This window comes from Cordyceps javanica, chromosome 7 (genome assembly GCF_051103115.1).
Source record: "Cordyceps javanica chromosome 7, complete sequence".
Lineage (NCBI taxonomy): Eukaryota > Fungi > Ascomycota > Sordariomycetes > Hypocreales > Cordycipitaceae > Cordyceps > Cordyceps javanica.
In genome coordinates this window covers 2,551,067-2,576,066 of record NC_139301.1, presented here as the reverse complement: position 1 = coordinate 2,576,066, position 25,000 = coordinate 2,551,067, and the positions used below count along the sequence as shown (strand labels likewise).

The window sequence follows — 25,000 nt, the reverse complement described above, 5'->3', positions numbered from 1 at the left end:
AATCTAGTATCATCCGTAGCCGAGTTGTGTACTGAGTAGTTACTCCATACATGCCATCATCATATTTCAGGTACGCAAGTTTTTGTCGTAATAAAACAAACTAGTCTCCTACTCGCCGAAAAACAAAAAAGAAGAGAAAAACAGCCCAGTCTCATTGTGGGACGTGGCTTGTCCTGCAATTTCCAAGTACGAGTTTCTGATTGGTTTTTTTTCTTTGCACTCTACTTATTAAGTACTTACCAGATGAATCTGTCCCTCGTTCTTCATGTTCCATTTCTGTGGCGTCGTCATTCAGTCATAGACTTTTTCTTCTCTTCTTCTTCGTCTTTTTGTTCTTCTCCTTTTCTTAAAGTCCACCTCCCACAATTTGTCTCTGATTTCCACGTTTTGCCTGCCATTGGCTTTTTATTTTATTCTCTTCTCTTCTTCTTCTTTTACTGTCTTTGGGTAATACATCACCGCACACCATCCATCACAGTCATCTACGTCATCGCATGGCCCAACTAGTCCGTCTGTCTGTCATTGGGCCGACTATCAAACGACAGCTCCCCCTCTCCACGGTTGTACAAACAGATTGCCCATCCTTGGACGGCACGTAATCTCTCTTTTCCCTGGCACAATCGCTGTCCCTTGTTTATTACATACTCATCATTGTTTCCCATTCTTCACTTCTGCCCCCAGGCTCAAACAAGCTTGTGTGGCCTCGTAGGCTGATGCCAAGCAACGGCCCTTTGTGTTAGCCGGGCCGAAAAAGACGGATCAAATGATTTATTTTATTTTTATTTCTCAGCATATACCCTCCGGACAAAACGAGACTGTACTCCATTTCCTCCTCCTTCTCCTCCTCCCGTTGCTTACGTGTAGAGTGCCCCGTGCCAACAACGTGCCAAGAGGGAGCTGAAGCTGCAGTGTACATTAATCCAGCCAAGCCATTCGCGCGACACAAGGCTAAGCCAAGGACCTGATGTTTGCTCCATTTTGCCCCCATCTCTCGCCCAGCCTCGCATGAACCGGACCTCTGGGATTTGTAGAAATTGTCACAATCTTCCATCGATCGATTTTTACGTGGGGAGAGATTGAGGCGCTGCACAAGCTCATCGATAACAGACTGCGGGGAGATGTTTGATGCCCATGGATGGGGGGGGGGGGGGGGGGGGGGGGGCATGCAACGTCTATGGGATTACAATCAAACTTTGCCTTTTGTTGCTTCTTTGCACTGGGCCAGCTGTTTCCCACACCTCCAATGACGTTGACGTTGGCGCAACACCGATGCTCTCCCAGGTCCCCCGAGCCAGCTTACATTACGCCACCTCGTGGGCGTTTCCCATCAATCACGCAACGTAGTCGTACTACTCCTCCTGACGCCACATTATTCGGTGCAGTCCAGTAGAATATGCTGTCGGGGGGTCTCAATCATATTGCAGAGCAGCAACAAGAGTGGTGATGAGATGTGTGCTTGTCGCAGACCGACTCGGCGAGTTCAGCCACATAAACTCCTTGCATCTGTAGATCTGAAAAGTTTGTGTGTTGGGGTTTTCATATTGCATATTCAACCCCCCCTCCAAAAAAGAAGAAGAAGAAGAAGAAGAAGGTAAAAAGGAAAGTAGCAAAGGAAAAGAAAGCTTTCAGAAAAGAAGATTCTAGCTTCTGCTTCTCTACTGATCCGTCGGATGGCAAGTAGCCAAGGACATCATCCCTGGCTCGCATAGGCACCACGTCCTCAAGGATGTATATTCTAGTCTTCATCGTGGGTTACTTTGGCACGTATATACCAGCGTTGGCCACCCTTTTTCCATGTCAATGCGGCGCAGATATAGTCAGGGTCCAACGTGCCCTGCTGGCTTCCCGCTCTTCATTGCCCACGAGACCTCCAATTCCCTCCCATGAAGATGGGGGTTGGACAAGAGCTTCCAGAGCATAAGCGCTAAAAATGATGGGAATAATCAATGGACATGACTAACAGATACGGTAATAGAGTTTTGGGCCAGTTAGTTGCCGGCCCCTCCCTCATCCCCGCCTTCATTACTCAAGTAATCTGCAACGTCGTCGGTGGCAGCGGGTTACGATTATAAGATGCCCTGAATTAGAGAGGAGAGAGCCCAGACCGAGCGCCGCATGGAGGAACAGCGTTCCTGTCAAGGATGGAAGTAAAGAAGGGTCCTCCCATTCGGAGGCCTCGCCGACGTTTTTTTTTTTTTTTTTTCTTCAGAATCTTCCGAGATGTTGTAGTTTTCCCCGTCTCGACCAACCCACCCCGCCTTGTAACACGCGGCCCTACTCTTTTCTATCCTGCCTACAGCAATTACGCCATGCCTTGCTTTTCTTTTGCTTCGTCTTCTTTGTCCGTTTCCTATTTTCCTATATTGGCCCGCGCACATCACACCGACTCGAATCGTCGAGAGGAATACGCCGATGCAAAAGAGGCCGCCAAGATGGCGGGGGGGTCTAGTTGTAGTCGATCCGGGCTTGCGCCAAGCTCAATTTATCCTGCGGTCGAGCCGCGCCGCGGGACGACAAAGTAGTTCGGCCATCCCCGCTCCCCACCGCTTATAATGACAGGGTCTTATTGTCCAAGCATGCGAGCCAGAATGGCACAGTGTTTCTTTTTCTTGTCCTTCTTTCCTCTTTCCTGATTATTACTCTCCGGTCAGACCATGAACTTTCCTTACAGTGGAGCTCTGTTCGCATAATCCCAGCTTCCGGGGGAAATTAACACGGCCGGATAGCCGGCGTACTGAGGACGGTTGTCGGGGCGGCCTTGACGAACAGATGGGGGCACGCGACTTGTACCCAGGGAGGAGGGGGGGGGGGGGGGGGGTCTTCCAATTCTGTGGAAACGAGACGTTGCCCATCTTGGATTGAAATCGCCGCAGAGTGATATAGATGGCGGCGGGGGCGACTGCCAAGCCTGGCATTAACACGGCCACATGTCTCGCCCGGCTATCAATCCATGATGTGTGTCGTATCTACGCAGTAGTTATACTATGTAGTGTGGTACGGTGCAGTGCGGTGCGGGTGCGGTGCGAGGTGCGCTTCTTGCGTCATGCATGCCAAGATTCTGTCCGCGCAGTGGCTGCGTCACTTGTCCTTGGCTCTGCTTCTTTTTCAATTTATCTTGAAAAAACGATGAAAGAAGAGAACAAAAAAACAGTTTGGCCAATTCACTTGGCACGGCAAAACCTAGTTCGTCACCCCTCGGAGCTTGCGATGCGGCAATGGAGGCCAGAGGTGGGCTCCAACGATGGGGACAAGTTTGGCTAGATTTCATGCCGATCTCCTCGTCTCTCTTCTCGGGACGAGGCTCATGAATGTATTTTCGGCAGGAGACTTCATGCTCAAACCAGATCTTCGCATCAGGTATAGCTCTTCCCCGCAAACTTATCGCTTTGCGAAGCTAGCGCCAGTGGTTAAAGTATCGAATTATGCGTATTCAAGGCTTTTTTTTTGTCTTTTTTTTTTCACAAAGGAATCACGCCGGAAGGTTTGGTACAAGCTTATTCTCATGCTAGACTCGCCGTTGTCTGCAAGAGCCAGTATGGTTTCAAGTCAACGCATTCCAGCCCGCCGCCAGCCCGCATAGAGCTGCCGTGATACGGTCTCACTTGCAATTTTCGATGAGAAAGCAGATCTTTGGGCCGTGAGGCCGGTATCTTGGGCCACTTCTGAAAGAGTCCACTTCTGGGACGGGACGGTGCTTTTTTTTTCTCTTTTATTACCTGGTCGCTTATCGATCGGCAAGAGTCTTCCGTTCTCTAATAAATGCGCCGCAGCCAAGAGAAACAACGGCTGCAATAGCAGAAACTGCAGGTATAAAATGGATGGCAATGGCAATAGCGAACAAGCCACACCACATGCAGCTTGCGTAATATGTGGCAGGCGATGGCAGGGCTAGTTAAACTAACAACCGCCGGGGTGAGTCAAAACGCTAGCATCGCACGGTGGGTTTCCGGTCCAATTGATACGGCGGATGGGCGGCCACAAGGTTCCCAAGCCTCCCTTCTGGGGCGAGAGATAGGCGCCCCCCCTCTCCGTGCTGGTGGCGCACGCTAGAAGCTCATGTTCGAATGGGCTGCATCGATTGGCTCAGTGTATCATCATGGACTGCGTAGGTGGTGGCTTGCTTTTCTCATCGTTTCTGGGCTTGGCCGTATCGCGGCATGCAATGCGTCCACCCTTCCCACCTATCTCCTCCCCTGGCACGAAAATATGTGGGACTTCGGCAGGCTGCGCTGGCGAGTCATTCTGACCGCGCCCAATTTTGCAAGGGAAGTGGAAGAAAAGGAGCACTAGATGGGCTGCCTCTCTGCTGTTCTGCAGGGGTCACTCACCTTGCTAGCATGAAGACGGAGCAACCAGCATGGACAACGAATACCGACTGACTGCAAGGTTCAGCGCTGCCGCCGCATCAGTGAGGGCCCCTCCCTCCGTTTCAATTGCGTTGAACAAACGTGGATCGCTACCCTGTTGATTCCCCCCCAAGGTTACAGCTGACAGGTTTGTCTTGCGTGCTATCGTGCTATTTCTTGGCAGTCGGTCATGATGATGGTGCGAGAGCCACGACGATACAAGTTCCAGCCACAGTTGTTTGTACCAGTGACAGGGCTCTGTGTTTCGATGTGATTTTGTTTTTGATCGCCCTTGGTACTTGACCTGGATGTTAGCAAAGGCAAAGGCAGAAAAAATGGAAAGAAAAAGACCCAGAAGGAAGAAGCGAAACCGTCAACGAAGAGCGCTAAGTAGTTAACGTCTGGAAGCGTCGCAATGAGCCTCCGCCAGGTTGCCACCTAGCGGCTCGAGGCTGGTGCAGCACCACCACCACCAACCACCACCAGCCCTGTCTTTGAGCTCGTCTCGCATCGTACTGATGCGCAAGGTTCAAAGAATCGAGAGCGTAAAAACGAAAAAAAGAACCTTTTTAGACTCAGCTGGTGGGTGGCGTTGCAGCCATACGTCGTAGTCGCCTTGCCTTGCCTGGCATGGTGGTCGGTCGTGGTGGTGCTACTGCTGCTGTTGCACCGTGTCGCCTTGGTGTCGCATCTACGTGCGCGGTTCCACTTAAGGTTAATTTTCTCGCGCACTTCAGGCCGTCTTCCCCGTTGGCCTCGCCGCCTTCGACCACCGACCTGGCGGCCTATTCATCTCCAGTTTTCAAACCCTGCTTTTTCTTCTCTTTACTATTTCTTCCCTTGGACGCTCCTTTTCCCATCCCACTTTATACTTTCTTCTCTCTTTCGCTCTTACTCTTTTTTATTATTCCTCTTCTCCCGTCATCTTTGTCCCTTCATCTCGTTGCTTTCCGAGTCTGACACGACTTCGAACGCTACACGTCATCTCCCCTGCCCCTGCTACATGGACGCGATCGCCTCGCCGTCGCCGTACAGGCTCGCCCGACTGGCTACGGATGCCTACGAGTTGCCCCTCAAAGTCTTTGCTCAAGGTGGCGGGCAGTCTTCGCCGTCCCTGTCCCACCTGTGCCTCCTTGTCTTTGAGGCTGTCCTAGAAGTCGTCTGCGTCAGCCTGCCCGGCTACATTATTGCACGACTCGGCCAATTCGACGCCGACAAGCAAAAGTTTCTCGCCAACCTCAACGTCTCACTCTTCACGCCATGTCTGAGTATGTCCCAATACATCGACAACAACTTCCTTACCATGCGAGCTCCGTGTTAACCGTTTCTTCATGTTCCAGTCTTTACGAAACTCGCCTCCCAGCTCAGCGCCGAGAAGCTGAGCGACCTCGCCATCATCCCCGCCATCTTCGTCATCCAGACCCTCGTCTCCTGGACCGTCGCTGTCGTTGTCGCTAAGCTGTTTCGGTTCAACCGTCGCGCTTCCAACTTTGTCGTTGCCATGGGCGTCTTTGGAAACTCCAACTCGCTGCCCATTTCGCTCGTGCTGTCGCTGTCGCAGACAATCGCCGGCCTACACTGGGACAGGATCCCCGGCGATAACGACGACGAGGTTGGCGCCCGCGGCATCCTCTACCTTCTCATCTTCCAGCAGCTCGGCCAGCTCGTACGCTGGAGCTGGGGATACCATGTGCTCTTGGCTCCCAAGGAGCGATACCTCGAGTACAATGACGATCGCGCCGAAGAGGGCCGGTACCGTGACGATGACCCTGCGGCCCCTGCTCTCCTCATCGAGGGCCTTGATGGCGATACTGAGGATGATGCTGAAAGCAGCGCCGAAAGCAGCGCCGACGGCAGCGATCACTACAACCCGCCAGGCCGTACTCCCACTGGTGGCGCTTCTCACGCATCCGTAGACGGATCATCCGATGACGAGGACGTGCCCAAAAAGAAGCGCTCCAACGGCCACCAACAACCCAACTTTGCTACTTTCCCGGACAGCGAGCAGGAGGATGAAGCACCCGCCGGTGTCTTGGGCAAGGCTCAGCTGCGCATGCGCAAGACGCTTGGGCGCGTGAGAAGTAGCCTCAGCAACACTCGCGCCCGCATCTTCAAGTCGCTTCCTCGCCCCGTCCAGTCAGCCTTCCGTGGCATCACATTCGTCGTCAGCAAGGTCACCAACTTTCTCTGGGACTTTATGAACCCCCCTCTGTGGGCCATGCTGATCGCCGTCCTGGTGGCTTCCATCCCGACGCTGCAGCGCCTCTTCTTCCAGGAGGGCTCGTTTGTCAAGAACAGTGTCACCAGTGCCATCCAGTCGAGCGGTGGCGTTGCTGTTCCCCTCATCCTAGTCGTCCTCGGCGCCAACCTGGCTCGCAACACCATGGCCAACCCCGACAGCATCGACATTGAGGAGGAGGAAATCGGTACCAAGCTCCTCGTTGCGTCCCTACTGAGTCGCATGCTGCTCCCCACCATCATCATGACGCCGATCCTGGCTCTTCTGGCCAAGTACGTCAACGTCAGCATCCTCGACGACCCCATCTTTGTCATTGTCTGCTTCCTTCTCGTCGGCGCTCCCAGCGCTCTTCAGCTGGCCCAGATTTGCCAGATCAACAATGTGTATGAAAAGACCATGGGTCGCCTGCTCTTCCAGAGCTATGTCATCTGGTTCGTAACACTGCCTGCCTCGCATCGCGTCTACCTTGCCCGTGACTTGAATACTAACATGCGGCCAGGATCCTCCCTTCTACTCTCATGCTCGTCATGCTGGCACTCGAAGTCATTGAGTGGGCTCGTCTGTAAGCTACAAGACGAGACATTCTGTATTGTATTAGCGTTTTTTTTCCTTTATTTGGGGGCACGATTATCATTGTTCGGTTTTTTTTTTCTTTTTTTTTTCATTCTTGGCATCTGAGCTTGACGTGGCTTGCTTTTCGTACTCGGGGCGTTTATTTGGTCTGCGATTGGGTCGCGAAGAAGAAAAACATGCGCTTCGCAAATTGGCACTGTTTTGTGCACACAAAAAGATACATGTATGGTTTCCCTACTGAATGCCACATGAAACACTATCGCTGCATCGTTTGCTGTTTGATTTCATGTGCTACTGTGCCTCTGTTGTCCAGACATGCCGTTTCCTCAGGCATGATCAAATTGTATCGATTAGTACACCATATCTTAACACAGAATGAAACAATGTAAACGAAGAGACTTTCAAATCTGTATTCCCAATCTTGTTCTTTTCAAACCTGTGCTGAGTTCAGGTATAGATAACTTGAAACTGATGGATGGTTCCCCCATGCGCCGTGTACAATGATGAAATATTCCTGATTGCGGTTTTGATCTGCCGCAGGTTGCTCTCTATACGGTCCCGTTGACTGCTTGCGTCGGGACGAGAGCCCAGTCGCGCACGTTGCCCTTGAAGTCGCTGATGCGCACAGTTTTGATATCGACAACGATGACGCGGACGTCCTCGCCGGCGACGAATCGGCTCGTGTCGGTCTCGCCGTCGGCGGCGCCGGCGGGGGCGAAGAGGGCGCTGCCGTCGTCCTCAAAGGTGTTGTTGGCGAGGTGCTGGGCGACGTAAAACTTTTCCTCGTCGGAGCCCGTGGGGGCCAGGCGCGCGGCACCTCCTATGGTGGCGCTGATGCTGGACATGGCGGAGCTGTTGAGGTTGAGGAGGAGGGTGGCGAGGCTCGAGGGCGGGGCGGGCTCCGGGGAGCCGCCGGACGGGCGCCGGCCGTGCGGGCGGTGGGAGACCCCTGCGTCAAGGATTCAGCATGGTCGCGGGAAGGGGGGAGGAGGCGGGGTGCACGGCTTACAGTCGTGGACGAGGAGAGAGACGTTGGGGTTGGCGACAATGTTGGTGGTCTTGCGCGAGGCGGGGTTCGTAGTCATGACGATGACGGGCGCCGATGAGTGCGGCGACGACGGGAGATATGTGTAGTTCATCAACGATACCTGGGGCACATTGTCGGTGCAAGTCGCCAGATGAAGCTATGACGAACGGCAAAAACAAAAAATCAAGACAAATGCAATAGTTAGCACTGCGGGTGTTGGAGCGCTTGGAGGTTTCCCCCCCAAGACACGATCGCGTGCGGGCGGGCATCGCATACAAACCGGGCATTCTCCAGGCACTGAACAACCTCGTTGGGTAGCGTGCTGGTGACCTGCTTGTTGGTGTCGCCCTCGGAGGCTTCGTAGTTGAGGGGAATCTTGTCCATGGTCGTGTGTCGACGGGGCGGCGGCTGTTGCTTCTCGAGCGGTTGCGATGTTGGCCGGGAGAGGAAGGATGGGCGGTGCTGGCAGCCAATGGCGGATGGGGCAAATAGCAGAAATAAAAAAAGCGATTGAGTTGGGAAGCTGAAGGAGCTGGGGCGGGCGGCAAGATGGGACGATGAGACCACCCCCGCTGCTGTCGTCAGTGTGAGGGAAAGGGAAGGGCTTGGGAGACAGACTGACGGACAAGGTATCGGAGGCGGACCCCCAGTGGCTGGCAGGCTGGTTAGGCACCTACCTGCTGTGGCTGAGCGGTAGGTGACACGAGCAGTACACCCACTGTGCCACTGTACCTGCAGAGTGTCTAATAATACAGGGGATAAGGGTAATACCAGATATCTCAACGCGATATGGCTACCCAAAGGGCATTTTTCAAAACTGTGCAAAAGATGATGCAAAAGATGACAAAAACTATTGCTTCTGATTGAATTGCTGTCTATTTCTTGGGAAAAAAAAAACTTTGAGTCACGATGGACGTCTGGAATATGCCCTCGCCCCCAAGGGTCTGTCCACCTACCGACAAGCCACCACCCGCCCGCCCGCCAGATGAACCGACACACCAACCAGGTGAAAGGTGTGCCCCAGCAGTGGCCTAGAATGCTCCAATCCGGGGTAACTGAGTAATGTGTACGGATACATAGGTACCCAGAGTGTTGGCCTGTCGCTGTCCGCGGCACAAGGCGGCCCAGCGCATCGACGACGGCTCAACAGCACTGGACTGTTCGGCAGACGTCACACGACCATAGCCCGTTCTGCGGGAAACGGCTACTTTCGGCTCCCCACGGACGGCTTTGTTAGCTCCCCGTAGCTACTGCGCTCGTAGCTCGTCGCGGACGGCGGCATCTTGGGGACACTCGGAATCTTTTTCCTCTTCTTTTCCCCTTCTCACTTTCTCACCTCTCCCAATAGAAGCCATTGGGTTAAGCTCATCCGGGGAAATTATACCATCTGCCGTCTCTGGTTCCCCCATTGACATTTTTCGAGCCGCATCTCGACCACTTCCATTTTTTGCCCTCTCCTCTCCCCCTCCCAATATCTCCTCTCTCTGTTTACCATTCCACCACACCACCACAACCTCAGCGATGCGTTCACTCAGGGCTAATCGCCGCCTCGCCCTGCGGCCCCTCCCTCGATATGCCTCCTCGACTGCCGCCGCCGTCCCCAAGACGACCGCCATCCAGTCCGTCCTGATTGCCAACCGTGGCGAGATTGCCATCCGAATCAACAAGACGGCCGAGCGCATGGGCATCCGCGCCACCACCGTCTACACCGACGTCGATGCCCACGCGTGGCACGCCTCCACGGGCTTCCAGTCCCTCGGCCTCGGCCCGGCCAAGGGCTACCTCGACGGCGACAAGATCATCGCCCTGGCCAAGAAGAACGGCATCCAGGCCCTGCACCCCGGCTACGGCTTTCTGTCCGAGAACCCCGCCTTTGCCCAGCGCTGCGAGCAGGAGGGCATCGTCTTCATCGGGCCCCCGCCCTCGGCCATGTCCGACATGGGCGACAAGGCCCGCTCCAAGGAGATTATGAACGCCGCCAACGTTCCCTGCGTGCCCGGATACCACGGCTCCGACCAGGGCGAGCAGCAGCTCCTGGAGCACGCCAGGAACGTCACCTTTCCCGTGCTGCTCAAGAGTGTCCGCGGTGGTGGCGGCAAGGGCATGCGCATCGTCATGACCGAGGACGAGTTCATGACCCAGCTCAAGAGTGCCCGCGCCGAGGCCAAGGCCTCCTTTGGCGAGGGCGGCGAGGTCATGCTGGTTGAAAAGTACATTGTGCGCCCTCGTCACGTCGAGGTCCAGGTCTTTGCCGACAAGCACGGCAACACCGTCGCACTCGGTGAGCGTGACTGCAGCGTGCAGCGCCGACACCAAAAGGTCCTCGAGGAGTCCCCCGCCCCCGATCTGGATCGCGCGACCCAGCAGGACCTCTGGAACAAGGCCCGCATGGCCGCCTCCGCTGTCGGCTACGTCGGCGCCGGCACCGTCGAGTTCATCCTGGACAAGGACAGCGGCAAGTTTTACTTTATGGAGATGAACACGCGCCTGCAGGTCGAGCACCCCGTCACCGAGATGGTTACCGGTGTCGATCTCGTCGAGTGGCAGTTCCGCATTGCTGCCGGTGAGAAGCTTCCCCTTGACCAAGCCCAGGTCGAAGAGCAAATGGCCCAGCGCGGCGCCGCCATTGAGGCGCGCGTCTACGCTGAGAACCCCGAAAAGGGCTTCATGCCCGACTCTGGCAAGCTCGTTCACGCCGTCCTTGCCGAGAGCTTGAAGGGCGATGAGGATATTCGGCTGGACTGGGGTTTCGGCTCGGGCAGCGTTGTTTCCGAGGCGTACGACGGCATGATTGCCAAGCTCATTGTCCGCGGCGATACCCGCGAGACTGCCATTGCCAAGCTGGCCGCGGCTCTCCGCAAGTTCGAGATTGTCGGTCTCAGCACCAACGTCGAGTTCCTGAAGCGTCTGTGCGAGTCCCCTGCGTTTATCGAGGGCGACGTTGAGACTGGCTTCATTGACAAGTGGAGGGACGAGCTTTTCAAGCCTCGGCACATCAAGGGCGAAGTCTTTGCCCAAGCGGCCCTGGGTGTTTTGAGCTTCCAGGCCAACGAGCCTGGTCCTCACGGCGTCTCTCTCGGCTTCGGCGCGCCCAACGCCACCAGCGAGCGCAAGCTTGCTTTCAAGGTCCTCGACGGCTACAGCGCCAACGAGGGGGAGGTTGTCGAGGCCAGCGTTGCCCAGACCGGACACGACCTGTACACCGTCTCCATCAGCCGCAAGGGGCAGGACACCCCCGAGGTCTTCGCCAACGTCTCCGCCAAGCGCACCACCGAGGATGCCGTCACCAAAGTCGACTCTCTCTTCTCGCACGAGCGCATCCACTCCACCGTTGTGCCGCAGGAGGACGGTAACGACTCCAAGGTGACCATTTTCCAGCACGGCGTTAAGACGGAGCTGTCGCTGCTGCCCCCGCAGTGGTACGAAAAGGCGCTCGGCCTCAAGGAGGTGTCGGCCTCGGTGGCCGCCCCCATGCCCTGCAAGATTCTCAAGAACGAGGTCGAGGAGGGCCAGACGGTCAGCAAGGGCACCCCTCTGGTCGTCATCGAGTCGATGAAGATGGAAACGGTCATCCGCTCCCCGCAGGACGGCGTCATCAAGAAGCTCGCCCACAAGGAGGGCGACATTTGCAAGGCCGGCACCATTCTCGTTCTCTTTGAGGAAGAGCCCAAGACGGATGAATAAGAGGCAAGAGAAGAAAAGGTTTCACGAAAAAAAAAAAAGAAACAAGAAAATCGTCAACAAAAAAATATATATAAGCTATGGCGTTTGAGGGCATTCTGCATGCGTATGTATATAGATTTTCTATTTGGGATGACTTGATGGCAAACGTTGGATGCAGCACTGGAAATGTTTTTTCAAGATTTAGAAGAACAAATGCGAATTATGACGCAAATTCAAGTATTAATCGCACGGTTCTCAAGGTTCGACGGTCACCGCCGTCACTTTTGCCTGCCTTTCACAATATGTTTTACGCAAGCCACTCGAAGCATAATAATAACGTCGCAATGAGCAATGTACTCTTGTAGCTCTATGTTTTCCCATTGTTTTTTTGCCGGCCAATTGGCAGGATATTGGCGGCCCTCACTTCAACCATGCTACGGGCAGAATAGTACCCTACACTTGTAGGCGAAGCTTGTTAGGAGATGTAGTCCTAGCCGGGCGCCTTGAAATTAGTCTGTGTTAGTTGTGTTTATCAAACGGTGTTGTTTATGGTATACTCTGCCATTCGTTGCACTCTATCATCGGATCCGTAGTGCGAGCGCAGCATTCTTCAATGGGTTCAGAGCATCACGCATGTTGGCAGAACAGGTTAATAGCCACTACCAAACGCGCACCTTTTTGTCTGACCCACAGTGGAAAACATTGATATAATTAAATAACAAAGCGACCGTCAACAACCAGCATGGTTTGGTGGTCTAGTGGGTACGTCATTCCTTGAATACATTCGACCATTAGAACCACAGCTAACAGTCGACACAGTATGATTCTCGCTTAGGGTCCACCCCGAGTTTGATTGCGAGAGGTCCCGGGTTCAATCCCCGGCCAAACCCGTTCTTTTTTTGTTTTTGATGTTTTTCATTGTCCGTGAGTTATTCCACACGGAATGCATACGTCCTGCTTTTTTCTTTTTGCGGTCGCGCGAAAACTTTGGTAGAAGGAATGTTGTGCTGGGATGACCCGGTTTGTGTTGATGAGAGACATTGTTCTAGCGTTTTTACGTGTGCCGCGACGAGACTGAAGTTTGGCGTCTGGTAACTCCTTGTTACTACCTAGTAACTACCTAGTGCCTGGGACAGACCATTCTGGAACTGGGCAACATTTTCAACAAGCTGCCTCGGCGGGAGTACATCTCTTGCATCGAGCCTACGAGATATGAGGAAGGCTTCTACTTCTCTGTGCTATTTCATATAGTCTGACTGGTTTCGAGCATTGCCATTGCGAATTCGGTCGTTGGAGCTAGAAAGCGGTCGGATGCCGCTCGCCGTGTAAGTCAGTTCCCCTCGACGGCTCGCTGCCCACCATGGCCGTAGTCCTGTCTGCAAAGGGCGAGAAGGAAAAAGTTGAGAATGAGAGTTGAGCAACACAGATTCTGGGCATACTAGTTTGCACTGTCCTCCAGGCTGTTGGGACGACGGGCTGACCTTGGCCCACGCTCAGCAGAGACTCTTCTGCCAACGCTTGCTTGGCTCGCACTGCTAATGCCACGGAACAAGGACACCTAGTAGATTAATGTCCTGACATGGAAACCGACACACCTTTCGAGAGCTGTGACAGCTGTGTGCTGGGTACTAAGCCCGTCGTTTCAAGCTCTCGTCTAGTGGCGTACTGGGCGAGAACCGGGAGCAAGCGGCATGGTATTGCAGTCCTCGGGGCAAAAGGCCGTAAAAAGATTTCAAGGTAGGGCCACAATGTAGATCTGCCGACAAGAGAGAGTCTGTAAGAAAGAGTTTTGCGGAAAAAACATCACGTCATGTAGGATATCAGAAGCCACGAGTTATTTGATACTTCTCATTAATGTGAGGGAACAGGAAAGCTTCACAGACGTCTGCTACCTTGGTGGCAGCCTCAATTTTTTGCAAAGTCTCTGCCTGCGCCGTGCTTGCTACAGCACCGCAGCGCCTAGATATATAGGCCGTCTTCATCCAAGGCAAAGAATGATCATTTAGCGACGCACTATTCCTGCTTCGCTGTACTGCTCGACGCGACCCTCGTTAATCATGCCATGGTTAACATACATCCCCGCATCGTACATGCCATCTAATCCAGTAGAAACCTGCCAGGCGTCAGCCTGCGCGCCGCCGTTGCGTGCGCCGCCCGCTTGTGCTCCCCGCACTGGTGGTTCCTGCGCCATTCGTCGCCGCGCCGGGCCGAGGACCGCCTCTAGTCGAGCGTGCCGGCCAGGGCGACGGCGCTGAAGCGCAGGTCGCCGCCCGCCGTCTCGAGGAACTTGAGCGGGCCGAGCGCGAGGCCCTTGTCGCTCAGGACGTCCTCGTCGGCGTCGAGCGGGCCGAGGCGGACGGGCCCCTTGCGGCGGCCGTCGAGCTCGTACAGCGCGCCGTCGCCGCCCTTGACGAAGCACACGTAGTGCAGGTCGACGTCGTCCTGGGCGTCGGGCGCCGCGGTCGCGCCCTGCGAGGCGGCCTCCCGGTGCGCGGCGGCGAGCGCGGGCGTCTGCTCGAGGAGCCGGGCGCGCTGCGCGGGATCGAGCGGGATCGACTTTTGGAGGAGCTCGTCGAGGGTCGAGCCGGACTCTGGTCGATGGCGGCTTCCTGTTAGCTCAGGTTTGGATAATAGTAGCAACACCCCGCAGCAGCACCGCAGCACAGCTGCCAAAAAAGGGGATCAACACTCTCCCGCAGAGACGAGAGATGGTACGCACCGATAAACTCTCTAGCCGGGCCGTTGGACACGGCGTGCAGCAGCCCCATCATGCCGCAGGCGTTGCGGATCGTCTGCCGCCACCAGACGACGGGCTCGGCGGCGCCCTTGCCGGCGTACTCGGCCACCAGGCTGTCGGCCGACAGGCGCTGGCTCTCGTAGGCGGCGCTGATGGGGAAGACGAGCAGCAGCGCCAGCGCGGGCCGCGGGATAAAGGCCAACAGGTCGGGCTCGGTGAGCGAGTAGACGTCGTGGATGGCGAGCGTGGGCGACAGGCCGAGCTTGTGCACGAGGTCCGTCATGAGCGGCGGGTTCGCCTCGAGGGGGATGAAGGCGGGCGCGTCATGGCCGGGGTCGGGGTTCACGTTGGACATGGCTATTGCTGCTGCTGCTATTGTGTGGAATGTTGCTTTGTTCGACACTGGGAAGGGGAGCTTGAACGAGAGAGCTTCCGAGCTGGGAGCTTCGCGATGGTGGGGCAATGACGCATGTTGTCCGTCTGCCTTGCCACACCACTGCGAGGAGCACAGTCTGAGCTGCAGATACGCAACGCGTCTTTTCAACGACTACAAATACCACTGATTAGAGTTACAGCTCGATTTCCATCTACCAATATATCTCAACTCCTGTAACAAACATTCCCGCTCGCCATGCATCCACACTCACAATCCAATATTCTTTACATCACAACTCCTAGTATGCAACCATGCTCCAACAAAGGTCGTGGCGGCTGTTGTACAACCACTGACGATACACTGCAAACTATACCTTGGAAGGGCGACCGCGACGCTTGGGCTTGGGCTTCTCCTCCTCCTCCTCTGCTTCGTCTCCATCCTCATCGGCCTGCTTGGACTTTCTGGCCTTGGGAGTAGCCTTGGTCTTCTTGGCAGCAGGAGCTTGATTCTCCTCACCTTCATCCTCACTGGCCTGCTTGGCCTTTTTGGCTTTGGAGTTCGCCTTGGGAGTAGCCTTTGCTTTCTTGGCTGGAGGAGCGTCGTTCTCATCGTCTTCCTCTTCGTCGGCCTGCTTCGACTTTCTGGCTACGGGAGCAGCCTTGGTGGTAGCCTTGGCCGTCTTGGCGGGAGGAACCTCATCCTCATCGCCTGATTCTTTCTTAACCTGCTTCGAATTTCTGGCTTTCGGAGCAGCTTTGGCCTTTGAGACCGCCTTTGATTTCTTGGCAGGCTGAGCTTGGTCCTCCTCCGTCTCCTCCTTGACAACCTTGGCCTTTCTGCCACGGCCAACGTTGGCCTTGGTAAGGGGAGCATCGTCGTCCTGGTCGTCCTGGTCGTCCTCGACTTTGGTTTTGGCCTTCTTTGCAGGAGCCTTGGCCTTTTTGGCAGGGGGCTCGTCATTCTCCTCCTCATCAGCTTGAGACTTTTTACCCTTGGCCTTACCGTCACGACCGCGCTTCTTGGTTTTGGGCTCATCCTACATTGTCAGCACAGTGCGTCGAGTCTGGCGAGAGATCGTACCTCATCGTTCTTTTCGAGAGCAGCCCTCTCCTTGGCGCTAAGACGGATACCTTTCTCGCCCGGCTTGTTCTTCTCAGGGTCCTGCAAGAGTCAGCTACCGCAAGCCTGAAGGAAGCGAGCACGTACGCCCTTGAAGTCCTCAGCGTCAATGTGCGCCTGCTTTACGCAGCGACGGACTTTTTCCTGCACCTCCGAGTTGGACCTAGTGTTTTTAGCTTGCGAATTTTGTGTCTGGCCATAAACGGTGACATACTCCAGCTCATCGTAGCCGTCAAGCTCGTCAAAGTCCCACTCGCCATCGCCCTTGTCGCATTGGTCGTGCAGACGCTGCATTTGCTCGCCTGACACGCATCCCCTATCCTATTAGGAGTGGTTGGTCAACTGGGGCGCTGATTAGAAGCTTACCAGTGTTTCCACGACCAGCTGCCACGTTCTTCAATCTCAACCCATGTGCCAAACCTGATCTCGCCCTTGGTGATCTTGACGGCGGCTTTCTTGCACACCGTGTCCTTGCAGCCGGCACGGTTGTTGGGAGAGATTTCTAGCCAGAAATTAATTGACAGGCATAGCTCTGCGTCGGAAAGCAGACCTACCGATGCGATATTGTGGCATCTTGACTGGTGGAGGGAACGACCGGAGGGCGTGGCGTAAATGGTGCTGATGGGTTTAGCTTGACGCGACCGGCCGGTGCTAGTCGAGCTGGGAGCTGCGCAACTCAAACGCTGCCAATAATCAATTAATATCAAGTCGAATCCCGCAGTACGCTGATGATAGTCGCTCGACAAGCCGTCCGCCAAAAAAACTGACAGGTGAGTGTAAGGAGTAAGTTTGCCGCAGCGTCGACCGCGACGCCCCGCGTTTTGGGGGGGCAAATAAGTATTGCCAATTTGCGACAGCCTGCCTCAGCGCATGCCTGCACGCGCACCAGCAGTCAGCAACCAGTCACTGCAAAATTTCGCTGTTACACTTGATGGAATCTTCCTCTTTTGATTCTTTCTGTTCCGGATCTTTTATTTTCCATTTCAATCACGTAGCTCTTGAATCTTGATCGTCTGCCTCTAATCTATGAGCTGTCATAACCTTGCTTTGTTTCGCTCCTACTGCGCAACACGGGTCTGCAGCGGAGTAAAGCTCACAGAACCGAAACAAATCAAATCTCTAGTGAGCTCTACCTGCCTCAAAATAGAAATGTAAAGTAAATTATCAAAGCCAGAGAAAGAGTCGAAGTACCAAAGATTATAGAAATGAGAGAATCAGAGAAATAGCAAAAGTAAACAAATAGAGAATGCAATGGACAGTACCGCGAAATGGGCAAAACAGGAACGCTTGAGGGACCAAAAAAAAAAAAGAAGAAGAAGAAGAAGAAGAAGAAGAAGAAGAAGAAGAAGAAGAAGAAGAAGAAGAAGAAGAAGAAGAAACAGAAAATTAATCAGTCAACGAAATCAAGCTGTACAACATGTACGTAGTAAAGTCATGCTCCAGAGTTCGTACTTCCTTCCCTCCTTTGATGTCTGATCCTAGAAAGCCCTCTCCATCGTTCACTGCAACACAGCATGGACTCATACAAGTTCGTATTAACATATACTAAATCATTACCCATAAATAAATGACGCCTTTCCTAGCCTCCCAAGCCTCTAGCCATGACACCTCCGACAAACCGTCAAGAACACAATTAGATAAATCCCTTGGTCAGGCTTGGCGCACGACTCAAGCTCGAATCCTCCTCTTCGTCCTCAATCACACCCAGTGCGCTGATTCTGCTACGGATGCTCCCACCTGCTCTGAGGCTCCCACCACTCTTAAAAGCCTTCAAGCTATCCACCTCGCGCTCCAGGCGCAGCGTTTTCTCCTTCTCCTCCCTCAAGTCTCGTTCTGTACGTCGCGTCAACAGCTGAGTAGCCGATTCGGACGCTTGCAGCTCGTCAATCGTCTTCAGAAGCTTGTCGACCTTTTCGCGCATCCGGTTGACGTCTTCCGAAAGCTGCGAGTTTTGCCTATCCTTTCGCTCGACCTGACCCTGCAGGTCCTTGACAGTACGATCTACGTTGCGCGTTGATCGCTGTGACTGTGACTTCTCCGTCTCATGTTTCTCGAGTTGAGACTCAAGCTGGAAATGACATTAGATAACGAAAGGTAGAGAAGACAGTTTGACTTACCTCTTGAACTCTCCGGTGCAAAAACTTAACATCTTGGCTGGCACTCGAGAATCCCTTCGTCTCCAGATCCACCAGCTTCAGCTGTGCCTCGTTGAGCATGCGCTCCACCGCCGCCTTTTGGGCGAGCACGGATGAGTTATTCTCACGTTCGGCGACAACCTCCTTTTGCATCTCAGCGACCAAGGCCTCTGAGCGACGCATCTTCTCCACTGCAGCGGTCGCAATATCTTCTTGCTTTGCTAGGTTCGACTTGAGTTCAAGAACCTCCTTGTCCATGTTGGCAGCATCTCGCAGTGATGCACTATCGCCGCGGGCGAGACCGTCAAGGCCTGCCTTGGCTTCCTCGAGTCGACTTTCCACGCCGCGCTTCTCGCGCATCAGACGATCACGCTCCGCGGTGATTTCATCAACGCTGGTACGCAGAGTGCGTACCTGAGACAGCAAAGACACGACCTTGCTTTGGGCTTCGCTGTGCGCATTGGCAGCTTCCTCACGCGAGGCCGACACATCGGACAAGGTAGCCTCCATGCGAGCCTTCTCCTTGGACCAGGTAGAGCTGTTCAGAACCTCGTCGTCCCACTTGGATCGGAGATCATCGAGCTCTTCTCGAAGTCTGGTAATCTCTGTCTGCTTGTACAGTTTTTCTTCACGGGCCAGGTCAAGTTCCTTCGTCAGGGTAGCAAACTCAGCCTGGTACTTCTTGCGAGTCTGCTCCATGCTGGATTCCTTGTCCTCTATATCCATGGCACGCTGGCTGCGGTAATCTTCAAGTTCGTGCTGAAGGCGCTTCTTGGATTGTAGGGCTGTTTCCAGATCAGTCGAGATGTCCTCAACCTTTTCATCCAGCCGCTGGTTCTGTCTCTGCAGGTCCTCAATCTGGTTATCGAGTTTCTGACGCTCAGCCATGGTCTCCGCTAGAGAGTCCTCAGCTTCTCTGGCCTGAGACTTGGCAAACTGCTCGGCGCGAGTGGCTTTGAGTACAGTAATTTCGGCTTGCTCCAGTTTGCCAAAGTACTCATCTGCGCGTGATTTGTAAGTTTCAAGACTCGATGTCACATCCGCTAACCTAGCCGTCTCCGCGTCAAGGCGGATTTGGAGGTCGGTATATTCTTGAAGCAGCTGGCTGCGGCTCTGTGACTCTTGCTCTCGGGCCTGTGTCATCTCATGCAAATCTGACTTGACATCACGAACCTCGACTTCCAACTTGGCGCGGTCGTGGCGCAGTTTATCAAAGTGAGACTTGACGTCCGTAAGCTCGGCGACAGTATCCTTATGGCTGTGGAGCAGAGAGCGGCGAGATTCTTCTTGGTTGTTGAATGCGTCAAGTAGTTCTTCGTGAGACCGAGCCTGAATATCGCGAAGCGACAGCTCACCAGTGCGAATATTCTTCTCGAGAGTAGACACCTTGCGAGCAGAGTCGTCCAAGAGGTCATGTAGGCGACTGTTGACCTTTTCGAGCTTCTGCATGCGACGGATGGACGGACTTTGTTCATCGTAGACGCTATCGGGGCCGGGAGTTGCGCGGTCAAGCTGACTTTGCAGGTGGCGGTTCTGCATATCCCTGAGCTGGAGCTGGTTGTGGAGCTCTTCTACTTCTGCCTTCAGGTCCATGCCGTTGTTTACTACAGCGGTATCTGCAGTCTTGTCAGCATAGTCCAGGACTTCAGACCCGGGTTGCTGGCTGCGACGAGTGGGTGTTGTCGTGTTAGAGACCCGTCGCGGCTTGATTTTTTTCTGCGTAGGCGAACCGTTGAAAGGAGCTTCGTTGATGTGGATCTCCTCCAGCTTCGGGCGGCTGGAGTCACCTCGGGAGGCACGAAGTTCAGACAGCTGAGACTCGGCGTTGGAGCGTGCTGCCGTCTGGGCGCGCAGATTTTGTTGCAGCTCTTCAACCTTGCGGACCAAGTCGAAGTTGTTTGCAATACCACGTTCGTTCGCGCCATCTACAACCGGAGGCGTAGCCTCGGGGTCAACCGTCTTGAGAATCTTGAGCATCTGCTCACGAAGCTCCTCAAGCTCGTGGTCGCGGGATGACAGGGTTGCCTGCAGTGTTCGTACGGTTGACTGAGCTTGTGTACGCAGCTGTCGCTCCGAATCCACGGTGCGGTTGGCCTCGGCGAGTTGTGCAGTGAAGTTAGACGAGGCTTTCTCGGCGTTGCGGCTAGTCTTGACCTCTCGCGCAACCTCGTGGTTGAGATCTTCCATGTCGAGTTGCAGTTTTTCTGTTCTCTTTTCGAGCGAAGCAATAGTTACCTGCGCCTCACCCAATTGCCTGTCTAGAACAGCATTATGCTCTTCTAATCTCGTCTTTTCTTTCTGGAGAGACAGGACTTGACTGCGAGATGCATCACTTGCTTTTGAAGTGGAACGGGCAATTTCGAGACCTTTCTGCTGCAGCTTGTTCAGGAGAGCCCGGTTATCATTTTCAGATGCGGCAAGCCGGCTCTTGACAGTTGTCAGCTCACGTTCCATGCGTTCCTTTGCCTGATCATTCTTTAGCCCAAATTCACCAGAAGCAAGCATAGTCTTGTTGAGGCCTTCGATGTGGCGAGTGAGCTTGGCGCACTCATCCTCGAACCACCCAAGGCGAGCGTGAGCGGCATCAAGATCTCGTTGCAGGCTGGCTTCGCGATCCCTGGCTGCCTTGGATGCTTGAAGCTCGCGCTTCTCTTCGGCAAGGACACGGGCTTCTTCAATTTCTGCCTTGGCGGCTCGTAGCTTGCGGATTTCGACACGGGCTTCGTCACGCTCCTGCTCAACAACTTTGCGAGTTTCTACGTGTCTTCGCAGAGAGTCTTGCTGCACATACAGCTCCTTTTCAATGATAATCTTGGACTCATTGAGGTTGTCGAACTCGTCCTTCAGAGCGTGATATTTATGTTCACCCAAGAGCAGGACGTCGTCGCGAGACTGCCTCTCTCGACTGAGATCCATTTGGATCTGATACAGCTCCTCTTTCAGATCCTTGATTTGTGATTCGAGCTGCTGTCTGGTTTTATCGGCTTGGGCATCCTGTGACAGACGTGCTTCAAGCAGGTTCTTGGCATCCTCGGACTCTCTCTCCAATTGAGAGTGTTTCGATTTCAAGGCAACTAGCTCAGCCTGAATTTCACGGGACTTTGCAGTTGTCTTTTCGATGTCCTCAGTCAACGCCTTCTTCTGCGCCTCGAAGCCGCGGCGCTCAGACTCAAATTGCCGCTTGTCGCTACGTAGCAGTGACAGCTCGCTTTCTTTATTACGGACGAGATCCTCGTACTCGGTTGAAGTCTTGGACAGCTGCGCCAGCTGTTTCTGGATATCTTGGTTTTCTCGAACTGCGCGCGCTTCACGGGTCTTTGTCAAGTCCAGCTCTTTCTGTGTCTCATGGAGCTTGACTTGCACTTCTTGGTCGACCTTGAGAAGTTTGCTCTCTAGGTCCTGGGCTTTGCGGTCCTTGAGAGACAGTTGACTCTGGAGCATCTTGATTTCACGCTCCAGAGCTTCTTCTTGCTCCGAGCGTTCAGACTGCTTTTGTGAAATATCATTCAGTGATTGTTCGAGTTCGGCAGACTTTGTTGAAAGTGTCTTCTTCTCATCCTCCAGTTTCGCAATCAAGCCAGCGGCCTGGGCGAGTTGGGTACGATGCCTTTCAAGGTCTTGTTCGGCGCGCACCTTGGCTTCCATGATTTCGTCGAGCTCTTCTTCCAAGCGTTCCTGGTCCTCTAGAGCACCAGAAAGCTTCTCTTCAAGCTCGGCTTCCCGCTGCTGAAGTCGCTTGAAGATTTCTTCTTTGTCCAATGCCAGAGCCCTTTCGCTCTCCAGAGTTTGCTGGACACGAGCAATTTCCGTAAAGCAGTTGCGGCGCTCCTCCTCGAGCTTTTTCTTGTTCTCTAGCTCAAGGCGCATCTTCTCATTCAGCTGTTGAATCATGGCGTCTCTCTTCTTCACCTCAGTAGCGGTCCTTGTAGACCCAAGCATAGGCTTCATCTTGACAATAAGATGCCACCAAGGATTCTCCACAAGATTGAGGTACACATTGAAGTTTCTCTGAATGATTCTTGTGGCCTCCGTTCGGAAGAGTCGCTTGTATGCCGCCCGTCGCTGGACAAAGCCTCGCGCAACCGATTGGAACCTCGACATTATCTCAGTAATCAGTGCATCACGCTGCTCTTCCAACTCGGCCAAAACACCAGCACGGAAGAACACTTTGGTTAGACCAACACGATAAAGGGCTTTGTCCAGCGCAAGTTTCTCAAGCATAATAGTGGCGGCTGTCTGGCCGTCGAGATGACCCTTAGGCATGTTGGAGCAGAGTACCTCGTATCTCTGGCGAAGCTCGTCAAAGGATAGTCGGTTGGGAAAACCAGTTCGAGCAATGCGAATACCTTCGAGCACACCATTACAACGCAATTGGTCCAAAACAAGAAGGTTGCTGAAAGTTTTGGGACGCTTTTTGTGGTTAGGAAGAATGCACCGCACGAAATGAGGATGTGTAGAATGTAGCTTGTTCATCAAATTGTGAAGCTGCTCCTTGTGGCGTTGTGCAACAGTTCGAAACAAGCCCTTTTTGACACGATTACGACCTCCGCCAACCTCGTCATCTGGGTCGGCGCAGTCGGCAAAGAGTGCAGCGATATGCTTATCTTTTGATGTCGCAAGCAGTCGCGTAATATTATCGTTGAGAGGGTCCTTGTTCTTTTCAAGCCAGCCACTGGTGTCGTATTCGACCTCAGCTGCGTAGTGAGTAAGGATAAAGCCTGCGCCAAGTCTAGAAGGGCGGTACTTGGACGTCTTCTTTTCCCACAGAGCGTTGAGCTTCTCTGTAAAAGTCTTATCGGTGGCCTTTGGCATGACGCTGTCCTCGTCCAGGCAAGAAAATATGCCAATGGGATTAGAGAGCTCGATGAGGTCAATTGTTGGCTGCAAATCTCGACCGAAATCGATGAATTGCCACTCAATCTGCTCCCGGGCATACTCTTCCTGCTCCAGCACAAACATGTGATGGTTGAAGAATTGCTGTAACTTTTCGTTTGTATAGTTGATGCACAATTGTTCGAAGCTGTTGTGGTCAAAGATTTCGAAACCAGCAATATCGAGAACACCGATAAAGTGCGACTCGTCAGGGCCCATCCCGGAGCTATGAAGTTGGTGGTTGATTCGAGAAACCAAATCGCCAAAGCCACGCTCGTAGACACCCTTGGCTAGTGCATCGAGAGCGAGACGAACCTGCTCGGGGGTTTGTACTTTTTCTACCCACTCACGCCCTGCTTTGACCTTGGGATGTAATAAGCCGCGGATAAAGGGTTCCGCGGGTACGCCGAGCAGCTTGCAGACCTTGGCCACCTGCGCTTTTGCCTCTGGCGAGAGCGAAGCCTGGTCTGCGCTTCGACTCTCTTTCTTGACCTCAACATTTCCGAGGTGCAATACAGCGGCAATAGTCCGCAAAATGGACGTTTGGTCTTGCTCGGAGAATCCCATGACCTGGAAAGCCTCCATGAGCGTATCCCATTCCTCCGCGTCTGAGACTCCGACAATGCTGTCGTTGCCGTCACGCGTGTATGCAAAGTCGCCGGTGTCGCAACCGTCTAGCATGAAGTCCTTCTTTATACGGGCGTTTGCGCCTTTGAGAAGCTGGTAAAAGATGTGGTAGTTGCGTTCTTGGTTGTTAATGCGAACGACTCTGGACTTTTCAAGCAGGTACCAATTGATGTGCGCACCGGTAATTGCGCCGCTGCGATTGAACTCAATTCGGATAAATTTGCCGAAACGCGATGAGTTGTGGTTTCGGACTGTCTGCGCATTACCGAACGCCTCAAGAATTGGATTGGCGCGGAGTATCTGTTGTGAGAGATTGGTATGTTGTCCGCGATTTTTGCTAGATGAGTCGGATTGAGCAACAGCGGCAAGGTATTGAATGACTTTCTTTGTATTCTCGGTTTTACCAGCTCCGGATTCGCCGGTAACCAAGATGCTCTGGTTGGAGCCTTCATCTACCAAATGGCGAAAGGCTTCGTCGGCCACAGCAAAAATGTGCGGTTTGGTATCCTCCCTACTTCTCCCTCGATACATGTTGATGTACTCGTTTGTGTATATAGGTAACGGGCAGTACGGGTTGACTGTGACCAGGAAGAGGCCAGAATATGTGTAAATGAGGTCGGACTGGTACCGGATGCGGAGGTTGTGGACTACGGAGGCCTCGTTCAGATGCGTAAGCTCAGCCATATCGTTGGCCTTGTCGAACTTTGTAGGATTGACTTTGTCAAACCCGTCAGGTTCAACCTCTCGGTGCTATTCAGCGTTAGCATGGGCGCGATGAGGTTCTCCGACATCTAGGTCGCTTACACTGCCGTCATCGATCTGGACTACGAGATTGCCACCTGGCTTCTCTTGTACAACCCATCCCTTGACAAAGGCTTCTTCGGGATCCTTAAGCCACACGTAGCGCTTGCCAGAAAAGTCGTTCTCGCCCTCGATGCCTTTGACAGTGTCGTAACCCCGCATCATTTCCTCCGTCTTGATGAATGCGGGTGCAAATGTGCCCGAGGTGGGCGTGCCGCTTCGTGAATCTCGTCGCCCATTCTTTACAGTAGGAGGAGTTAATACCACTCCCAGGGGATTGCCAGAGTGAGATCGGCTGTGTGAAGGACTAGTTGGCGCTTGAGAGGAGAAGAGCGCAGACTTGGGCCGGCCGTTGGTTGTCTGCGAAGGAGCGGGGGAACCTGTCCTTGAGAAGGGATTTCGCCGTTGTGGCGGCGCATTGCTGGGAAAAGACATCTCGTCGTCGCATTTATGCCAACTGCTGTTGATGTAATCGGAGCCAGGGC

The 25,000-nt window shown here is 53.8% G+C and overlaps 6 protein-coding genes and 1 non-coding gene across 7 annotated transcripts; 3 read left to right on the top strand and 4 right to left on the bottom strand.

Annotated features, from left to right (window-relative positions):
- Nucleotides 1-5,349: 5,349 nt before the first annotated feature.
- V2A60_010264 (auxin efflux carrier) lies at nucleotides 5,350-7,151 on the top strand (the record flags this gene model as incomplete). The annotated part of the gene is made up of 3 exons (XM_083261523.1): nucleotides 5,350-5,614; nucleotides 5,687-7,016; nucleotides 7,085-7,151. 3 exons carry the CDS (start codon nucleotides 5,350-5,352, stop codon nucleotides 7,149-7,151), a joined length of 1,662 nt encoding a protein of 553 aa, XP_083117649.1.
- Nucleotides 7,152-7,706: 555 nt separating this feature from the next.
- V2A60_010263 (pyridoxamine 5'-phosphate oxidase family protein) lies at nucleotides 7,707-8,569 on the bottom strand (the record flags this gene model as incomplete). Its single annotated transcript, XM_083261522.1, has 3 exons — nucleotides 7,707-8,107; nucleotides 8,168-8,306; nucleotides 8,462-8,569. 3 exons carry the CDS (start codon nucleotides 8,567-8,569, stop codon nucleotides 7,707-7,709), a joined length of 648 nt encoding a protein of 215 aa, XP_083117648.1.
- Nucleotides 8,570-9,706: 1,137 nt separating this feature from the next.
- On the top strand, nucleotides 9,707-11,869 carry V2A60_010262 (carbamoyl-phosphate synthase L chain, ATP binding domain-containing protein; the record flags this gene model as incomplete). The annotated part of the gene is made up of 1 exon (XM_083261521.1): nucleotides 9,707-11,869. The coding sequence occupies one exon, from the start codon at nucleotides 9,707-9,709 to the stop codon at nucleotides 11,867-11,869; it is 2,163 nt and encodes a 720-aa protein (XP_083117647.1).
- A 723-nt stretch (nucleotides 11,870-12,592) lies between these two features.
- V2A60_010261 lies at nucleotides 12,593-12,738 on the top strand. The gene has a single exon. It is a non-coding gene; the product is annotated as a tRNA-Pro (tRNA).
- Nucleotides 12,739-14,068: 1,330 nt separating this feature from the next.
- Nucleotides 14,069-14,940, bottom strand: V2A60_010260 (ubiquitin carboxyl-terminal hydrolase; the record flags this gene model as incomplete). The annotated part of the gene is made up of 2 exons (XM_083261520.1): nucleotides 14,069-14,439; nucleotides 14,568-14,940. The coding sequence occupies 2 exons, from the start codon at nucleotides 14,938-14,940 to the stop codon at nucleotides 14,069-14,071; spliced, it is 744 nt and encodes a 247-aa protein (XP_083117646.1).
- A 388-nt stretch (nucleotides 14,941-15,328) lies between these two features.
- On the bottom strand, nucleotides 15,329-16,653 carry V2A60_010259 (PARP-type zinc finger-containing protein; the record flags this gene model as incomplete). Its single annotated transcript, XM_083261519.1, has 6 exons — nucleotides 15,329-15,997; nucleotides 16,042-16,122; nucleotides 16,168-16,243; nucleotides 16,295-16,396; nucleotides 16,447-16,582; nucleotides 16,635-16,653. 6 exons carry the CDS (start codon nucleotides 16,651-16,653, stop codon nucleotides 15,329-15,331), a joined length of 1,083 nt encoding a protein of 360 aa, XP_083117645.1.
- A 1,060-nt stretch (nucleotides 16,654-17,713) lies between these two features.
- On the bottom strand, nucleotides 17,714-24,950 carry V2A60_010258 (uncharacterized protein; the record flags this gene model as incomplete). The annotated part of the gene is made up of 3 exons (XM_083261518.1): nucleotides 17,714-18,148; nucleotides 18,198-24,464; nucleotides 24,519-24,950. 3 exons carry the CDS (start codon nucleotides 24,948-24,950, stop codon nucleotides 17,714-17,716), a joined length of 7,134 nt encoding a protein of 2,377 aa, XP_083117644.1.
- Between the last annotated feature and the right edge of the window lie 50 nt (nucleotides 24,951-25,000).